General features: G+C 40.6%; 1 protein-coding gene across 3 annotated transcripts in view; it reads right to left on the reverse strand.

The window, feature by feature from the left end:
* Positions 1-8,384: 8,384 nt before the first annotated feature.
* Positions 8,385-17,657, reverse strand: part of BAG3 (BAG cochaperone 3) — a 36,572-nt gene continuing 27,299 nt past the window's right edge. Inside the window, exons 2-4 of one of the 3 annotated variants that reach the window (XM_042458699.1) lie at positions 12,945-13,298; positions 10,259-10,624; positions 8,385-9,655 (exon numbers count right to left, since the gene is read on the reverse strand). In XM_042458699.1, the coding sequence (XP_042314633.1) occupies positions 8,885-9,655; positions 10,259-10,624; positions 12,945-13,298 (1,491 nt within the window). In that variant the 3' untranslated portion in view covers positions 8,385-8,884. Of the gene's footprint in view, positions 9,656-10,258; positions 10,628-12,944; positions 13,299-17,657 lie in introns of all 3 variants that reach the window. The other 2 variants (XM_042458698.1, XM_042458700.1) reach the window with 2 other exon arrangements.

Here is a 17,657-nt window from a genome sequence, read left to right on the forward strand (position 1 = left end):
GGGTTGCCTCAGGGTGGCGCATGCGCATGCCCCACAACCCTAGCACGTGACGGGGACGTTGCAGCTGTGCAGCACCATCCACATGACACGCACAGCTATGCCGTCACAGCAGCACAGCGTCCAAACAGTGCTGCACAGCTGCGATGCCATTGCGCTGTCTCTGGTGTTTTGCAGCAGCGCAACTGCACCGCAAAAAGGAGCCATTTCCGGGTGCTCCTTTCTTGTTGTGCAGCAGTGTCACACAGTTTGGTTGCTGCGGTGCTGCTGCGGAGCAAGGAAAGCCACCTCCCCGGCACCTCTTTTTGGAGCTCTGCACCGTGCCTTAGGAAACTATACCTATTCAGTCCATGTTATTTCTGCCTCTGGAACCAAATTTTCTGTTGAAGAAGTCATGCCCAGGGACACATCTACTCTGTTAACTCAAGTATACCTGAAATGTTAAAAGTATCCAGTAGTACTTTTAAACAGTTCTGTTGCTGTTGCTTATAAAGCCCAATAAAAACCAGTTTTGATGGAACAAAGGTGTAGGTGGCATCTAGCACAGATTCTTTCATTAATCTTACAAATAGATAAATCAGGTGAGGGGCATATTAAGCAAAATACAATTTTATAAAATGGTAGTAGTTTAATAGAGCATCACATTGAGGGCTAGGAATTATGCAGTCCTCTAGATGTTTTTGGACTCCCAAGTCCCAGCAGCTCTAGCCAACATATAGCAGGAATGCTAGGAGTTACAGTCCCGAAATAACAGAGTACTGGTAGTGGGTTAGATAGGGCAATAGTATAAATTAACCTAACATACTACACTTCACTGCTGTTAATATATCTAACAGTCTCTTCACAGTTAAACTAAAAAGTTTATAAACTTCAATCAGTTTGGACTGGAACTCAATGCTCTTGATGAGTTTCTCCTACTGATACCAATATGTATTTATTCCTCCAGAACTATAGGCTTCAGTTTGGTGCTAAATATTTGTTCTGCCTTTTTCTGTAAAATAAAAAGATTTTGACATCATGGATAGTTTTATAGAACATGGTACAAAGAAGGCCTGAAACTTCCAGGTATTAATGTGGTAAACAATATAATTGCTACTAATATAATTAGTACTGTCAACTGCTGTATTCCAACTAAGTACCATATCCTCCCTTCAAATAACCAGGTCTCTGCATTTATGTGTCGCATCTTGTGTCTGTTGCATCTTAAATGTTTCCCACACACCTACACCTACAGCTGCCGTATCTAGGCACCAGTATTTGTTTGTAGAGCTAACATTTAATTCCACATGAGTCAGAGACATATTTATTTAGCCTTGTCAAGATATTATGTGCTCTTTGGAACTGTAACCATAAAGATATTTTCATATATTTTAATCAGTGGATAAAAAAGTGTGTGTATGCACTCTCTCTCAGAGTTAAATAGCCTCTTTTTACATTTTTGTTTTGTTTTGTTTTTTGCATCTGGTTGCAGTTGCCTACTCTGCTGATGTTTTCAGATACATCTATTAACCATGTCTTGAGCAAATGCAACCAATCAACATCTCTAAGTATATACAATCGGAAGCATTAGTTTCTTATTGTGCATATCTTTGCCTTTATTAACATTGATTACATGGCACCAATCCTAGTGCATAAATCTAAGAGAGCTACTGTTACATCTTTCCATCGGAGAAAAAAATCAATTGAATCTTTACTTTTGCTTCTTTTTAAACTGTTCCCATCCCAATGCTGATTTTTTTCCCATGCCTGTTTGCTGGCAGTTGAGACACATTCTAATCCCTAGTTCATATAGCTATATTTAGCTGTCAGGATCTTCACAAATTTTACCAGTTTGGGCATGACCTTCTATTGCTGAAGTCAAGATTACTTTTCTTTAGTATCTCATGGCCACTGGCACATTTGCCAGCCTAGTTTTCAGATTTACCTGGCATATGTGGTAATCTGAGCCACCTACAGTGTAATCCTATATATGTATGCATAGGATCCTGCATGCCCAGGGATTGAACTGGACAGCCCTTGTGATCTCTTCCAAGAGGTAAACCCCACTGAGTTCAATTCATCTTATTCCCAAGTATGCATAGAACTGTAGCATTACATTACCATACCTCACCACAGATTCTCTCTAGGTATTATTTGACCTATATCTACATTATTAAGTCATCAGCTTCCTGTTGTAATATTTTTTTAAAAAAATTATCCCCATTCTTTCCTTTTTTTAAAAAATGACTCCCCCCCCCCCCAGTTTGCAGGAGTTCATTAAATAATTTACCAGAGTTCTGATCATGATTATGGCTTTTAATCCTTTTATTATTTTGGACATGGGATATTGCTTGAGGTACAATTTTGCATTTATGTCTTTATTTGGTGCTTTTAGATACACATGTGGAGTGTCCAAAGCACGCAAAACACTGACGCAAAGGAATTACAGCCCTTGAAGTCCAGGACAAGGTAGGAAGCCTGGGAGTGGCAAATTAAGAGTGGGAACAGGATGAGGAATGTTCAGCTTGCTGCAATTAAAAACAACAACAAGGAAGCTGAAGCAACTTGACCAGTCATTTTCCAACCACAAAAGATCCTCCCAGCTGCAGAGAGGCAGAAAAAACATAGATAAAGCTTGAACTTTATGTTTGGTAACTTTTTTCCTCCTTCCCCTGAGGATGCGAGAACTACCTATAAAAATCAGTTAAGAAATTCAAAATGTTACAGTGCTGTAGTTCAGGGTGGGTCTGGTTTTTAGCCAATCTTATCTCCTCCATAATGCTACCCTCAAGAATACACCAGAGATCTGTTGTTGTGTGCTTTCAAGTCATTTCCGACTTATGGCGATCCTAAAGCGAGCCTATCATGGTGTCCTCTGGGGCTGAGAGTGTGTGACTTACCCAGGGTCACCCAAGGAGTTTCCATGGCTGAGCTGGGAATTGAATCCTGATCTCTAGGGCTGTAGTCCAATGCTCAAATCACTAACCACGCTGGCTCTTGCAGCAAAGATTAATGCAGTTAAAACACCCCCTCTGAAATTCTCTAAGCCCATATCTAGAAATCAGCTGCAAGCAGGACTATTATGCTCCACTGACCACGTTCTATTTCTAGGATTTAAAAACTATTTTAAAATGTAAAATGTTCATGGAATAAAAGAGGCTCTGTGCTTCAACTAACATAAATTCAGTTCTAATATTTCCAATAACATCCAATATTTCAGGTGAAAACTGGGACATAACATGACCAAGCAACATCACAGTGTGGTCAAGATGGTAAAAGTTATTAATGAGAATGAACAGATAAGCTAGGAGAGGCTATAGTGGTTTGCTTTTCTTGACTATACTGGGAAAGGCAAGCTTCCTCTCCCACACTGAATTAAATGAATGCAAACTGTTTGCATCAACAGCGGTAAGATGAAGAGGAAAGTAGGAGGAGAGAAAAACCAGGATTTTTTAAAAACAGCTGAAAAAGTAGGATGACAGAGGATCAATAGGGGTTGTTCTTGCCAAATTGGGACAGTGGGAAGGTATGGTAATAGTTGGATTTGGATACATAAAAATGAGGAATGTGTTTCCTTTCTTTATCCTATCAGGTCCAGGAGCAGCTCCAGATGCAACCTGAAATAAACTCCACCCGAGTTTAATTTGAATGGATATTGACCTCTTATTCCTCCTTTCCTCTCAAGAGTCACCCAGACACCTGAGCTTCAGCATCATCAGCCTCTCTTGTCACTACTTATTCCCCCTCCACTTTTTTGTAGCATCTTCCTTAACAAAGATTTCTGGAGATGTTGAGTAAATCAACATTTTTATGACCCCACTGTTTGGCCTAATAAAGGTATTGCAGTAATGTGATTTCTAGCGTAATTATGACCAACACCACCATCTCTTTCAATCCTGTCAATGACATGAATTGCTCTGAATTCTTCTATTTCTGTATCCCAAAAGTATACCCCCCACCAAAAACCTTCAAGCCCTCTGTCCCCAAACTTCCTTCTTCAGTGGCACAGGACAGGAACGGATTCTCGCAATCCTGCTTCTGCTAAAGAGGAGCTATCTGGTTTCTGGTGTATTGTTGTTGCGTACCTTCACATCATGTTCAACTTTTGGTGACCCTAAGGTGGACCTATCATGGGGTTTTATTGGCAAGATTTGTTCAGAGGCTGAGAGAAAATGGCTTACCCATGTTCACCCAGCGGGTTTCCATAACTGAGCAGGGATTTGGTCTCCAGAGTCATAGTCCAACACTGAAACCATTACACTACACTGGCTTTGGCAGGATACAGACAACCCCTTTGGGGCAGTCTGCACCCGCCCCTTCCCCCAACGGATTGGGGCCTCAGCTGTCACAGTGGCAGCCCCGAGGCCCCAATCCACTTTTCCAGGCTGCGGGGAAGCGGAAAAATGCCACTTCCCCGCAGCCTGGAAAGGGGTGTCCTTGGGGCTTCATGCACAAGCGCCCTTCAGTGGCACCAAGACGTCACGTCTGCACCACCCCATTTGGAGGCGGTGCAGCCGTGTAGAAAGGGCACCGCCATTACAATGCCACGGCAACGTACTAGGGTTGTGGGGTGTCTGGAAAGGATGCCCCAAGGCAACCCTAGTATGTGTGCAGGCCGGCGCTTTGCACCGGTCTGTACAGCACCATTGTTATCATTGCTGATAAGAACACAGCTGAAGCGAAAGCTTGCAATAGCTTTCAGGAATTCTGTATCAAGCACAGGAAAGAAAAACAACACAAGCCAGAATCCTATCTGTGAGGTGGATTGTTCCACATAATGCTTACCTGCTATAGAAGCTGCTGAAGACAAGAAAAGGCTGATTCCAAATTGTAGCAGTAAGATTGGGCCTGTGGGGTTTGTTGTATAAGAAACACAGTTCCTCTTAAAAAAATATCCTGGGTGCAAGCAGCCAACCTATACACCAATTAGTTTGCTCATATCTTGTTACAGCCCCATCCCTCACGCTTTTGGAGATTAGGTACAAATGACACCTCTCCACCTCCCATTGCTGATTCATTCATTCATCAACAAATAGTCAAAAACTGTAAATGTTTGACCAAACAGATTAGATCTCCAGCTTGCTTCAGCTTGGAGAGTCAATCAGGGTAACTGCTCCAAGCAATTGAGTTAACAGATCAAAGCATACAGTCATTGCTTCTTCAGAGTTATCTCTCTACCATCACATGCTTATGCATCTCTGCCAATGAAATTCTGCAATCCTGCATGTCCTTCTTATCCTGTGATTTTTTTTTTAAAACACAAGCATGTCTGCTGAACAACAGAAGTTCATCTTACCCCTTTCAGGCAAGGATCAGTTGGCTGTTAGAACAGACAAGGCCCCTGGCAAAGCAACTGAATTTTCTGATGACTCTTTATTGTTTTACTGCTACACTGTGTTGTTTTATTGTTTTTATAATTGTCGTTTGTTGATGGATATGAACCAACTTGAAAAATTGCTGCAGGACACCATATAGCCTTTTAAAATAAAATAAAACCTATTATTTTGGAGTCTTAATGTCAGTTACAAAGAAAATTGTTCTCTATTGTAGTATTTGTGAGGATTCTTCCATTTAATTGGTTTTTTTTTTAAATATAATAGGAAGGCAAAGATAAGTCCTCTCTGGACATATCTTACCAAGAAAATCCTGTGATAAACTCACCTTAGGGTTACCATAAGTCAGAACCAATCTGAAGGGACTACATGAAATGTAGTAGACAAAAGTTACAAACACTGTAAAGACATTGCCAGGTAACCAAGAAAACTGACTAAAATTTACACACTTTTAAAAATCCTGTCTTTGAAAGCACACATTAATGCATAGCCTTCGTGGGAGAGTTATATATCCCCACACAGCATGGTTTTAAAATATCTCTAGCTGTTGTCTGTGGGGTGGCACTGAAGCCTTTCAGCAGTGCGTCTCAGGCCATCTGATGTGTGAGGACTGGCAATGATTCTTTTTCCCCAATGTTCTAGGGACTGTTACTAAATTTGTGCCCACTGACCACAGCTGCTTTGTTTTCTTGGATATTTGCCAGGCCAGCACAGAAATAATTTGGAGACTGGCACCAGTCAAGAGACACCACTTTGAGTAATATTGGCTTAGAGGATTTATCATTCAGGAAGCTGAACAAGAATTTTCTTTCTTACACAAGAACAGAATAGACAGAGGGAACCCAACTCCATTGAGTCCATTGTATCAAGTACCATCAGGTGAGGCCATACAATGACACAAACACATATTGGGCTAAAGCCAGTATGTTGTGAACAGACTCCTACTCTCACAGCATGGTTTTCTCTTGCTCTCTTTGTTCTTGGCATGTCTACCATCTTGGTCTAGAGGGGCTGCTGGTGGGAGGGGGAATTCATTCTGTCAACAGCTTCCATTCTTCCAGTAAACAGACACCTAGATAGAGTCCCATGGTGAGCAGCGAGAGGGCTATGAGTCAATACTGTTAGTAACCCACATGGCACTCAGTTTTGATTGAACTAAACTGGTCATTATGGCCTGTGCCAAGAATTAGTGAACAAATAGCTGTTGCCTCAATGGGCATCAAAGTTTCAGAGACAGTAGCAACACAGTGATTGTTATCTTCATTAGCCCAGGACAAATTATTTTAGCATAACATTAAAAAAAGCCTGTTAAGTCAGAAAGAGAAAGTGAGAGTGCTTCTGTTTATATCTTGAATACAGGAAGTAACTATGGCTGACTCTCTTTTTAAATAAGTATTCTTATTGCCTGGTGTCAGCTGTATGTCTTCAATCAAAATGGAATCTGCAGGAGTATGTGGCTGGTGAGTTCATACAAAAACTATGTAGAGACATTTATATTGGAATGATGGACATATTGCCAAAGAAAGTGTAGTGCTCTGAATATAACCTTGTTGATTCTCAAAGTGAAACTAAAATAAATGACTATGGACTATGGAATGGCCATTTGCTCTCTGTGTGTTGTGTTCTTTAATGTTGTTTCTGACTTATGACCCTAAGGTGAACCTATCATGGGTTTTTCTTAGCAAGATTTGTTCAAAGGTTTGTCATTGCTGTCCTGAGGCTGAGAGTGTGTGACTTGCCAAAGGTCACCCAGTGGGTTTCATGGCCAAGCAGGGAATCAAACCCTAGTCTCCATAGTCCAACAGTCAAACCGCTATGCCATGCTGGCTCCTTTTAGCTAATTAGCAAAATATTACAATTTCAAGGATTCCAAATCTTGTTTTCACTCATTACCACACAAGGTGGTGTGGGCTGAAGAATGCCCTCAGGAATTGCAATGGGAAGTGATGGTAGCACTCCTACAGAGTGCTTCATTGGCAGCTGATGGATTTCATATGAGGGGTTGGTAAATCTAGTCCAGGTTTTAATCTGAACATTCACCCTGGATTGCACCTTCAAAGTTAAGGTTAAGATCAAGAGGCATACATTGCCCCGCTGACACAAAAGCCACCAGCTGCCTCTTAAGTGTTTATTTATCCAGTCCCACAAGACAGAATTTCATTACCTGGTTTTGTGTTAGGGTTGTATACAAGTACTCCCAATCCAAAACCAGATATCTTTTATTACTTATTTTACGTCATCTCAGCTAATAAGATTCCCAAACACATATTTTGTGAGCTAATATGAAAGTGTTACTGGAGTGCCCATAGAAGAAAACAATGGAATGGGTGCTTAATTTCTCCAGCACTCATGATATAAAACTGGTCTGAGGCCTCAAACTTCTATTCCTCATAATTTTATAAGTGAAACATATGCTTGGTAGGTCCATGTTTCCATTGTGATAGCTGGTTTGACTCTAGGATGGCACTTTAAAAGTTTACTGTATGATCCTTCTGCTCTTTTGCTTTGTCTTGCCCTCCTGAGTTCTTCGTGACAGAAAGAGAGAGATTAGAAAAAGTATATGTCATGTAAAATGTTGTGTAACCAACCTTAAGCAAGAGAGGCTTGGTGAAATCAGTCAGTCAGTATTTCTGCAGTGCATTAAATGGAGACTTCAATTTTTATGTGATTATGCAGTTAGTAATGAAAACTGCTAACAAAGATTAAACATTCCCGCTTCAAGTCCTTTTGTGCTTTAAGCTCAGTTTTTCCTAGCTTGCACTAGTTCTGTACATAAGTATGACATAGCTAAAAGTATGGATTATATTTCTATTTAAACCAGATAGGAAAAACTGGCTGCTTAAGTGTATTATTTTTAACGTGCTCCATCATTTGATTGTCCAATTCTGAGTACACCATGTCCCCAGCAGGCTATTCAGATAGGTCAAGATGGACTGCATGCACATTTGATGAACGAAGAACAAATAATTGACTAATTAGCAAGCATACGTAAGCAGATATTTTCCTAAACCAAGAAAGAGCACTACCCACCAAAATCTGGTCTGTCTTTTTAAGTATATAAACCACACTGGTTCATCGGGTTTCTACAGGATTTTATTTCTTTTCCCATTTAAAATATAGCACTAAAGTTCTGAACACATATAAATATCCCTTTATTTTCTTAACACACTTTCAAGGCATTGTTATTTTAAAGTGCCTAATGGTAAAAACAATTTCCTCCTTTAAGAGTGTCTTTTAAAAAAATACTATCCTGATGTGGGTAGGTAATACAGTTTACATTAGTCACTATATTTGTCAATATTAACCCAATTATTCCCCCCCCCCCCCCCACTGAGTTGGCTTCCATTTTTTTACAAGATATTATTTGAACACATTCTCTGAGCAATATACACAATATAGGCTAAATGTATTTTTCTTATGCCTCCACACCTCCCTCACCTGAATGTTTAGTGTTCCAAGCTGCTATGTTGATTAAAAACCAATTGGTGCAAAGCTCCTGAATTCATGCAAGTTAAAATTCACTTAACACACACTTTAACTTAAAGAGTCCAAGGACTTTTAATTTTTGCCTGTGGCTATGGTTGAGTTACACTTTCAGATGTGTTTGTTTCTTTAGCAAGACTGGTGACTACTCCTTCCTTAGATCCAGGTTGTTCCATTTCCACTTTGATTTGTTCCTTGTCATTTTTATTACTTGTATCCTTAGTAAGGTTTTCCACCTTAGGATCCACATCAATTTTTTCCTGTGATGATGAAGTATTCTTAGGCAAGGGTGACTGGGGACCATCCCCTTGATAAGGCTCTGGGACATCTTCTGCTTTCTGTTCAAGTCTTTCCAATATATTCTGGACTTTTCTTACACCATCTCTCCTGGCCTGTCGAACATCAGGACGACCCTCAGGGTCCACAGAGTCCAAGGCTAGGAGCTCTTTGGTCAAATATTCTTCTATCATTAGGTATTTTTTGTCATTCTTCTTCCCTTGAAAAGAATCAACTGCCTGCTCCAGTGATTGTACTCTATTTAGAACAGCTTCAACTTTCAAAAGTCCTGGATGTTTTTGAGGCTCTTCTGCCTCTGAAGTTTTCTGTGGTTCATTTTCTTGGGGGAAAGATCTCTCTTCTACAGGAGCTGCTTTAGCAGGGCAAGGAATCTTTTTATCAACATTTTCTGTTGTGGGAGGTGGTTTTTGTGGGGATGGCTTAGTATCTGCATCTGTACGGATTACTTGAATGGGGATGGAAGAAGCAGGAATCTCTTTTCCCTGCAGGCCTGTCTTGTTTTCAAACTTGGCATCAGGTGGTAAAGTTGGTACTGATGCTTGGGTTGGCACTTGTTGCTGAGAAACCTGGAAAAAAGAAGAACAAAATTGTGATTAATGGTAAGGGTGGACCAAGAAAACAAGTGCAGGGATTGCACCTTTAAACAGTTATAAAACTAGGTTCAACTGACCAGATGCAGGACAAGAGGTTATGTGAGTGTATATAATGGTCTAGAGCCCTCTTTGCATACATACAATGTTTCAATAATGGCTCATACAACCCAAGCAGGTCACAGCTTTACACAGTTGTTTCTAAGGATGTGAACAGAATAAAACAGTAGCAAAAGCCAACAAGAGACCATCAGCCGTTTCCAACCCCCTTTTCACTGTGAAAATCAAATATATTCACTAGGTATCTTATAGTCAAGAAGGACTGCAAGAGTGAAGTGTTCAGAAAACAACATAATTATTCTTGTTATGGCTGTGTCAGAATCCAGATGACCAGCAGTTTCAATTAAAAAACACACACAAAATACATTTTAGCCTGTCATGAAGTTACTCCTAGTTATTTAGGTCAATTAATGGACTATGATTTTCAGCTCTTCTCTCTAAAATAATACATCAGTAATACAATCCAATGAATTAGAAGAATAATTCCTAATGAAAATCAAAGAGGGTCACCACACTCACTTGAGGTTTGACTGATTGTACTCTGATAGGAGTTGGAGACTGGACTCTGCCTGGTGAACTTTCACGACTTCCTGAGCCTTTCTGTGATACCCTAAATGGGGACTGCGCCCTTTGGGGCTTCTGATCCACATTATCAACCTGGATTTGATGGTACACTGGTTGGTGGGCTTGGTAATCACTCTGCTGAGCTGGATAATGTGTCTTCTGTGCTTGATGATAGGCCTGTGATGGTTGTCTTGGAACATTTCCCTCATGGATGACAGGGATAGGAATATATCCACGAGGGAGTTGGTGGCTTCCTGAGCTAGGCCTCCCTGATGGCTGAGGGGACATGGTTGGTGATTCAGAAGGTGCAGTTGATGGAGGCTGCTGGAGGGGGGAGAAAGTGCTATTAACATGATATCATGTTGACATAAATTCAATTTCAAAAAAGAAGTCAAAGTATTCAGGCAGAGATTCCTGATGGTTCACAATCCTACCAAGTTGCAACACTGATACTGGAATGACAATAGCCACATGCTGTGGTGACTGACTGAGCAGATCTGCATAACGTGACCTAGATGCTAGAAATAACCTGTCTCAATGCATTTTTTTTTACTAACAGATCCTACTTGAGGATTGAAGAGCTATCAAGGATCACAACAGGTTGAAGCAAGTATACTTAGCAACATGTTTTAATCTGAGCAAATCTCCGTTGAAAATTTCTCCCACCTCTTCCAAAACTTGGTAGAATTCTAAAACACATGGAGGCTATCATTTTAACTTTGTTCTATGGGTGTCTTTCATTACTTTAAATTGTTTTAAAATAATTAATTATAAAAGAAAATTAACAAAAGTAATTCCAAACCCTTCAGGGAGTCATGCAGTTTCTGAGCTATAGTTAACACAAGCAACTTGGAAGTAGTTTAACAATAAACATTGTCAGGATTCTGATTTCAGACTGCACTGCTTTTAGCAAATGCAAGGCATGACACAGTCACTGAAGGCCTGACAAGAGCCAACATTTATACAAAGTCAAAGGATTTTTTATGTGCTACACAAGATCCAGTGTTGTCTAATGTATGTTACATTCTTATGGCTAAGTTAATACAAATTCAGATAAAATGGTGTGTAGGACAGTGGTACACAATTTTCCTCCCTTGGACCCCCCTTTACATATTCATACAGACATCATGTCCACATGGCAATGCAGTAAATGAATAAAAATATTTAGTTTATTTAGCATGCATATTTCCACTCGCAAATTCATGTATATTCATATTTTAACATTTTATAAGGAATAATATTGTTCAAAGTAGAACAATATTATTTAAGTAAATTTAGTATTTAACTCAACATGTGTAAATTTTACACATAAAAAAGTTTGGGAAGAGGAGGAAGATCAGAGTCTCATGCCCCCCACCATGAGTCCCACCCCACCATTTGAGAACCACTGGTGTAGAAACATGTACTAGTTAACTATTTAGGTTCCTACTTATGGAAAAAATGAATGCAGCATTCACCCCCCCCCCCCCCCCCAATTTATTGTCAGCTGAACACTCTTCCCATGCACTTTGAACTTGTTGTGCATACACTGCTTGGTACACCACTGCAGTCAACATCATACTGAATCTTGTTACTCCGGTTTAAGCAGGCAGGATGTTGCACTACCATTGTTTCTGTGTTTAGCATTGGGAAAATGACAGTTTAACAAGTACCTTTTGATTTTAAAACTAATCAAATGTAACAAAAAAGAAGGGTACAGAGGAACTGTAGTCATAGCAGCTGTGCTGATGAATTTCAAAGATTATGTTACATTGTCAATGAGATAGTTATGACAACCTGGGAAAACAGATTTCTCTTTTCAAAGAGATTTCTGTGTTAGTCTGTTTCAGTGCAAAAAGAAAAGGAATCTGGGCTATCCTTTAAGAATGATTAACTTATTTTAGCATGAGCTTTTGTGAATTTCAGTCAGATGCACTGATGGATGCCCTGATGACATGCAATCTTCAAACCAAAAGTATTAAAATATGAGAAATAAACCTTTCTGTCATTTTAACAAAATACTATGAAAACATTCATAGTTGAATAACCTTTGCAGCTGTATTTCAGGGTAAAATATTCTTCTTCTGAAAAGTAAATGTTACACCTGATGCAGCATGTACAGTCTTCCTTTACTGGTATGGGTGTGTACTGCTTGATCTACTTCAGTTTTAAAAAAAAGTCTATAGCTTCATTTTATAGGTTTTAGGGTGGTTTGGGAGAACAGATGCAGAAGCAATTCAGTTGTACATGAAATTTAACTTGAAATTATCATGTTTTTCAGTATTAGCTAGCTGTCCCTAAAAACAGTAAATGTAAGGCACAAATACTACAATGCAAGTGCAGACTTGCTTTAGATACACAATAATCTGGAATACTCATTTTCAGAACTAATCAACACACAGGAAAAGAACAATGTGCTGCGTGCTTATATATTTACTAAAAAACAATTTGTGTGCAATTGACTTTCCCCACAGAATGCTAGAGGGGGAGAACAGTCTGTTTACTGTCTTTGCAGAATATATGGAAATGCCTATACAGAATTAATCATAATTTAGATAGGCAATTACATGGTCACTATAACTCAGTCCCACACTATCATCTAGATCTTAAGCCTTGTAAAGATTCCAATGCAAAACATACCATCACAGTTCTGTCAACTTACCTCAGATCCATGTGAGGAGGGAACTTGTGTTGGTGCAGCTGTTGTTGTCTGTCCACATTGTTTATCTGCCTGGGCACCTTCTGCAGTTCCCCTAACTGGGGACTGTGAACGGACAAAATTTCCTCTTAGAGGTGATGGGGCTCGCATTGTGGAAGGAATGGTTTCTGCCTTTACTCGCTGCATTCCAGGCTGATAGCCAGAATAATATGAATGCTGCTGCCTGTTGTCTGAACCTTCATGTATTACTGGAATGGGGATGTAACCAGCACGAAGCTTTGGGTATCCCATGTTTCCGTCTCTTGCTTGGGACTGATTTGGACTATTTCGAGATGGACCATTTGCTGATTGGCCTTCCTAGACAAACAGACAACAGAGTGCACATTGAGAAGTTAGGACCATTAGAGTTCAGAAAAAGCAGTCAGCAACAATGCCACTCTATACATCAGGACATGTTTCTTGTTGTCTTATTGGGACTTTGTCAAAAGAACAAATCATATTCTAAACTGAAAAGGGTTATCTATAGATGCTGATAAAATACAGTCACATGATCTGAGGCAGAAGCTTTTATTAGGATATAATTATTTCACAGTGTCTATTAAATATTTCCTGATATTTCAGGGCAAGTATTTCCAAATATATTTTGAAGTATACACAAGTTACAGTGGGCCTGTCTATGATATTCTTTTAGTGCATGGTCTTGTTCAAATGATTATCAGATTATACAAACGATAACAGCATTATTAGCATGGTTAAGGGTAAGGCAGGAAAATCTCATTCAGCTATTAATGGGAAGAGCCAAGAGAAGACAGAAGGTGCCATACTCTTATTTTGCAAATGGATCAAATTATTCTTTTGAAACTTGACAGTGCTGGAGAGACTGATTAAAGTTAAATGAGAGATTCCAACAGTATGGTAAGTTTTGTTAAGAATTTTCCCATAGACTTTGCTGGGCTTGGACTTTGAGCTTATTTTGTGCATTTCTACTCTATACTTTGTACACATCTTTTTTAGCATGTGGTTGGTAACAGCATTTGTCATGGCAACTCCTGCTCCAACTTCCTCATTGAGGGAAAGTGTCTCCTAGACTTAAAAGAACCCAGAGGTCTCCCAAAACAAGACAAAATTTCCCCATGATTTCAAGGGGAAGGCACAAACATGGTCTTAGAAAGCTGCAGGTAACCCACACATCATGTTTTCCCCACCCCTTATATAGAAAGAACATAAATTATTTTGTTACAAAAAATCACTGCTACATTTATCTTTTATTTAACATAACTCAAATGTTGGTTTCTGGCAGGATGCGGTCTAAAATAATTCATTCACCCCATCCAACAAAAGCATTAAGGGGCTCAACAGACTGGCGGCTGAACTCCACCCCTTTGAATCCTGGAAGGAGGCCATGGCAACCACATGCCATGGCCTGCGCACGGAGCAAAAAGAAACCCCGAAAAGGGGCTTCTTTTTGTGCCGTGGAAGGCGCTGCGCTTGAGGGACATCATCATGGCACACCCCGTGTAAATGAGTGCGCACCAATATGGCTCCCCGGTGGAGGAAGAAGGGCTTGGAGCGTGTAAACACTCAGCCCTTCTTCACCTCTAGTACACAGTCAGGCCAGCACAAAGGTCTGTACTGTACTGCCTCTTAGTCACATAAAAAAGCAAGCCTGTCGCCTGGGATTTGCTGACTGAGATTTGTCCCTATTTTTACACACCCAAGCTGAACTGCAAGCAAGAGCATCCCTGAGGATACAATTCATCCTCAAGGAGAAGAGAACCTATACTGTGCTTAGGATTTTTATAGCATTTTTGTTTATCTGCTGGGTTCCTTTCCCCAGCATGTTTTCTGGGCATTCGCAGTACCCCCTTCTGAAGGGGCACCTAAAGAGTTCAGAAATATATTTATATTATCTCCAGCTGCCATTTTTCCATGTTTTTTGAGATGGTGGTGTGGAGATGAACTTATGTCTGAGCTGTATTATTAAATTCTGTTAAAAGTTATAATTTTTGGGAAAGGTGATCGAGAGAGCGGTTGCAATCCAGCTTCAGGCGGTCTTGGATGAAACGGATTATCTAGACCCATTTCAAACTGGCTTCCGGGCGGGCTACGGGGTTGAGACAGCCATGGTCGCCTTGGTCGATGATCTCCGTCTGGGCATTGACAGGGGAAGCGTGTCCCTGTTGGTGCTCTTGGACATCTCAGCGGCTTTCGATACCATAGACCATGGTATCCTTCTGGGACGCCTGGCAGAGGTGGGAATCGGGGGCACTGCGCTCCAGTGGTTCCGGTCCTACCTCTCTGGGAGGTCCCAGATGGTGCAGCTGGGAGACGTGTGCTCCAGCGAGCGGGCCCTTAAAACTGGGGTCCCTCAAGGAGCCATTCTGTCTCCCATGCTATTTAACATTTACATGAAACCGCTGGGAGAGATCATCCGGAGACATGGGGCGCGGGGTTATCAGTACGCTGATGACACCCAAATCATTTTCTCTATGTCTTCGACTGATGCAGTGGCTGAGGATGGCGTCTCTCCTCTCGTGGCCTGTCTGGAGTCAGTAATGGGCTGGATGAGGGAAAACCGACTCAAATTGAATCCAGAGAAAACGGAGGTACTAGTTATAGGTTCCCCTGGTCCAGGAATGGCGGTGGTTCCACCTGTCCTGAATGGGGTCACGCTCCCTGTGAAGGACTCCGTGCGCAGTCTGGGGGTGCTTCTTGACTCGTCGCTACACCTGACTGCTCAGGTGAACGCGACGGTCAAGAGCACCTGTTATCAGCTTCGGCTTATTCGCCAGCTGCGCCCATACCTGGCCCAGAGGGACCTAGAAACTGTTGTACATGCTCTGGTAACCTCGAGATTGGATTTCTGCAATGTACTCTACATGGGGCAACCCTTATATCAAACTCGGAAGCTTCAAATGGTTCAGAACATGGCAGCCCGGCTGGTCACTGGTGCTCCCAGGACCAGCCATATAACACCGGTATTGAAAGATCTCCATTGGTTGCCTATCTGCTTCCGGGCCCAATATAAGGCGTTGGTTATTACCTATAAAGCCCTAAATGGCTTGGGTCCAGGTTACCTAAAGGACCGCCTCTCCCCGTACATTCCGCCTCGCACTCTCAGGACATCTGGGCAGCAGCTACTGAAGGTGCCTGGGGCTAGATTTATTTATTGTTTTTATTGTTTTTATGGACTGTTGTTGTTTTAATCTGTTTTTAATTTGTATATTGTTGCACTTTGGTGCATTCTGTAAGCCGCCCTGATCTATTTGGAAGGGCGGGGTACAAATAAAATTTTATTATTATTATTATTAGATTGTCCTCCACCACAAGGAGGACATTTTCCACTGCTGCCCCAGCCCTTTGGAATACGCTGCCCACTGAGCTCCGCTCGACTACCACCCTGGCCCAATTTAGGAAGGATTTGAAGACCTTCCTGTTCCAACAGGCATTCCCCGATTAAAAATCCTGTGGGCCTCCCTCCTCTTTCGTGGCCAAGAGGAAGGGCTTTGGGGCTTTTTTGCCTGTGTTTTTTTTATTATTGTTTATATGTGATGTATTTTGGATTTTATTGTATGTATTGTTGTTTGAAATTTTATACTGTAAGCCGCCCTGATCGAAGGAAGGTGCGGGATATAAATAAAAACTTTATTTATTATTATTTATTTATACTGTAATTGTTTGCTTTCCCTTAAACATTACTGCTGCCCATTTCCTTCCTAATAGCTCTCTCCAACAACTGGGGAGAGAATTGTGAGTGCTGTCTGAATAGGTCTTGTTCTGTTGGCAAGTGAACAATTGAATAAGGTCTACACACAATCTTCTAGTTCCTTTGTACTTCCCAGGTAAACAGACAGAAGGGAAACAGTACATTGGATACCATGCGTGGGAGAGAGGAGGATGAAAAAATGTGTTTATACTGTAACTGTTGATAGTTCACATATTACCATCTGAATAGAAGGGAAAGGAGAAAGAAAATATGACTTGTGTGTGTGTGTGTCTATATTCGCAGGCTTGTCTGTGAATAGTTAATAGTTCATACATTCTCATTTGCATTGACTGCAATTTTTCCCAGATACTGTGAAATTCTTTTGACATCTTCATCAGATTTCTTGACTCATTATTATATGCTTAATAAATGAGTCACTTAATGGGGATATGTCCCTTTTTCTTATTTTTCCAAATAGTTCATGATTTCTAATCATATTTATTCCCTGCTTTTTCCACTTGCAGTTTCGAGTTTCCCTAATCAGAAAGTTCTACACGTAACTTTCTCAAAACTGTAATCAAATTCTATTAGCAAAAATCTTTCAGTTTAATATGTTGTGTTAGAAGATTTTCATGTTCATTCCAGCTTAAGAAAACATACACAAATGACTCTGAACAACTGCATAATGTAAGTAAGCACTATTTTTCCTTGATCCTGAAATCACTGCAATCATGAGCTTCATTACTGAATTACATATGAGGACAACGACATGGTGGAAGAAGATTTGGGGAAGAGGTTATAGACCTTAAAATGGAACAAATCCCATGATACTACAGAAAACAAAGTATCAGCAGTAGAATTTGTACACTATTATATTCTGTTTTTTAATCAGCTCTTAAAACAAAACAACTATTGGATGGCTCATAACTCTACAAGGAAGGTACAGTGGGACCTCCATATCCATAGACTTGCCACCTGTGGATTTAAGCATCCATGGAAGGCAAACTGCT

Source organism: Sceloporus undulatus, chromosome 3, assembly GCF_019175285.1.
Source record: "Sceloporus undulatus isolate JIND9_A2432 ecotype Alabama chromosome 3, SceUnd_v1.1, whole genome shotgun sequence".
In the NCBI taxonomy this organism is placed as follows: Eukaryota; Metazoa; Chordata; class Lepidosauria; order Squamata; family Phrynosomatidae; genus Sceloporus; species Sceloporus undulatus.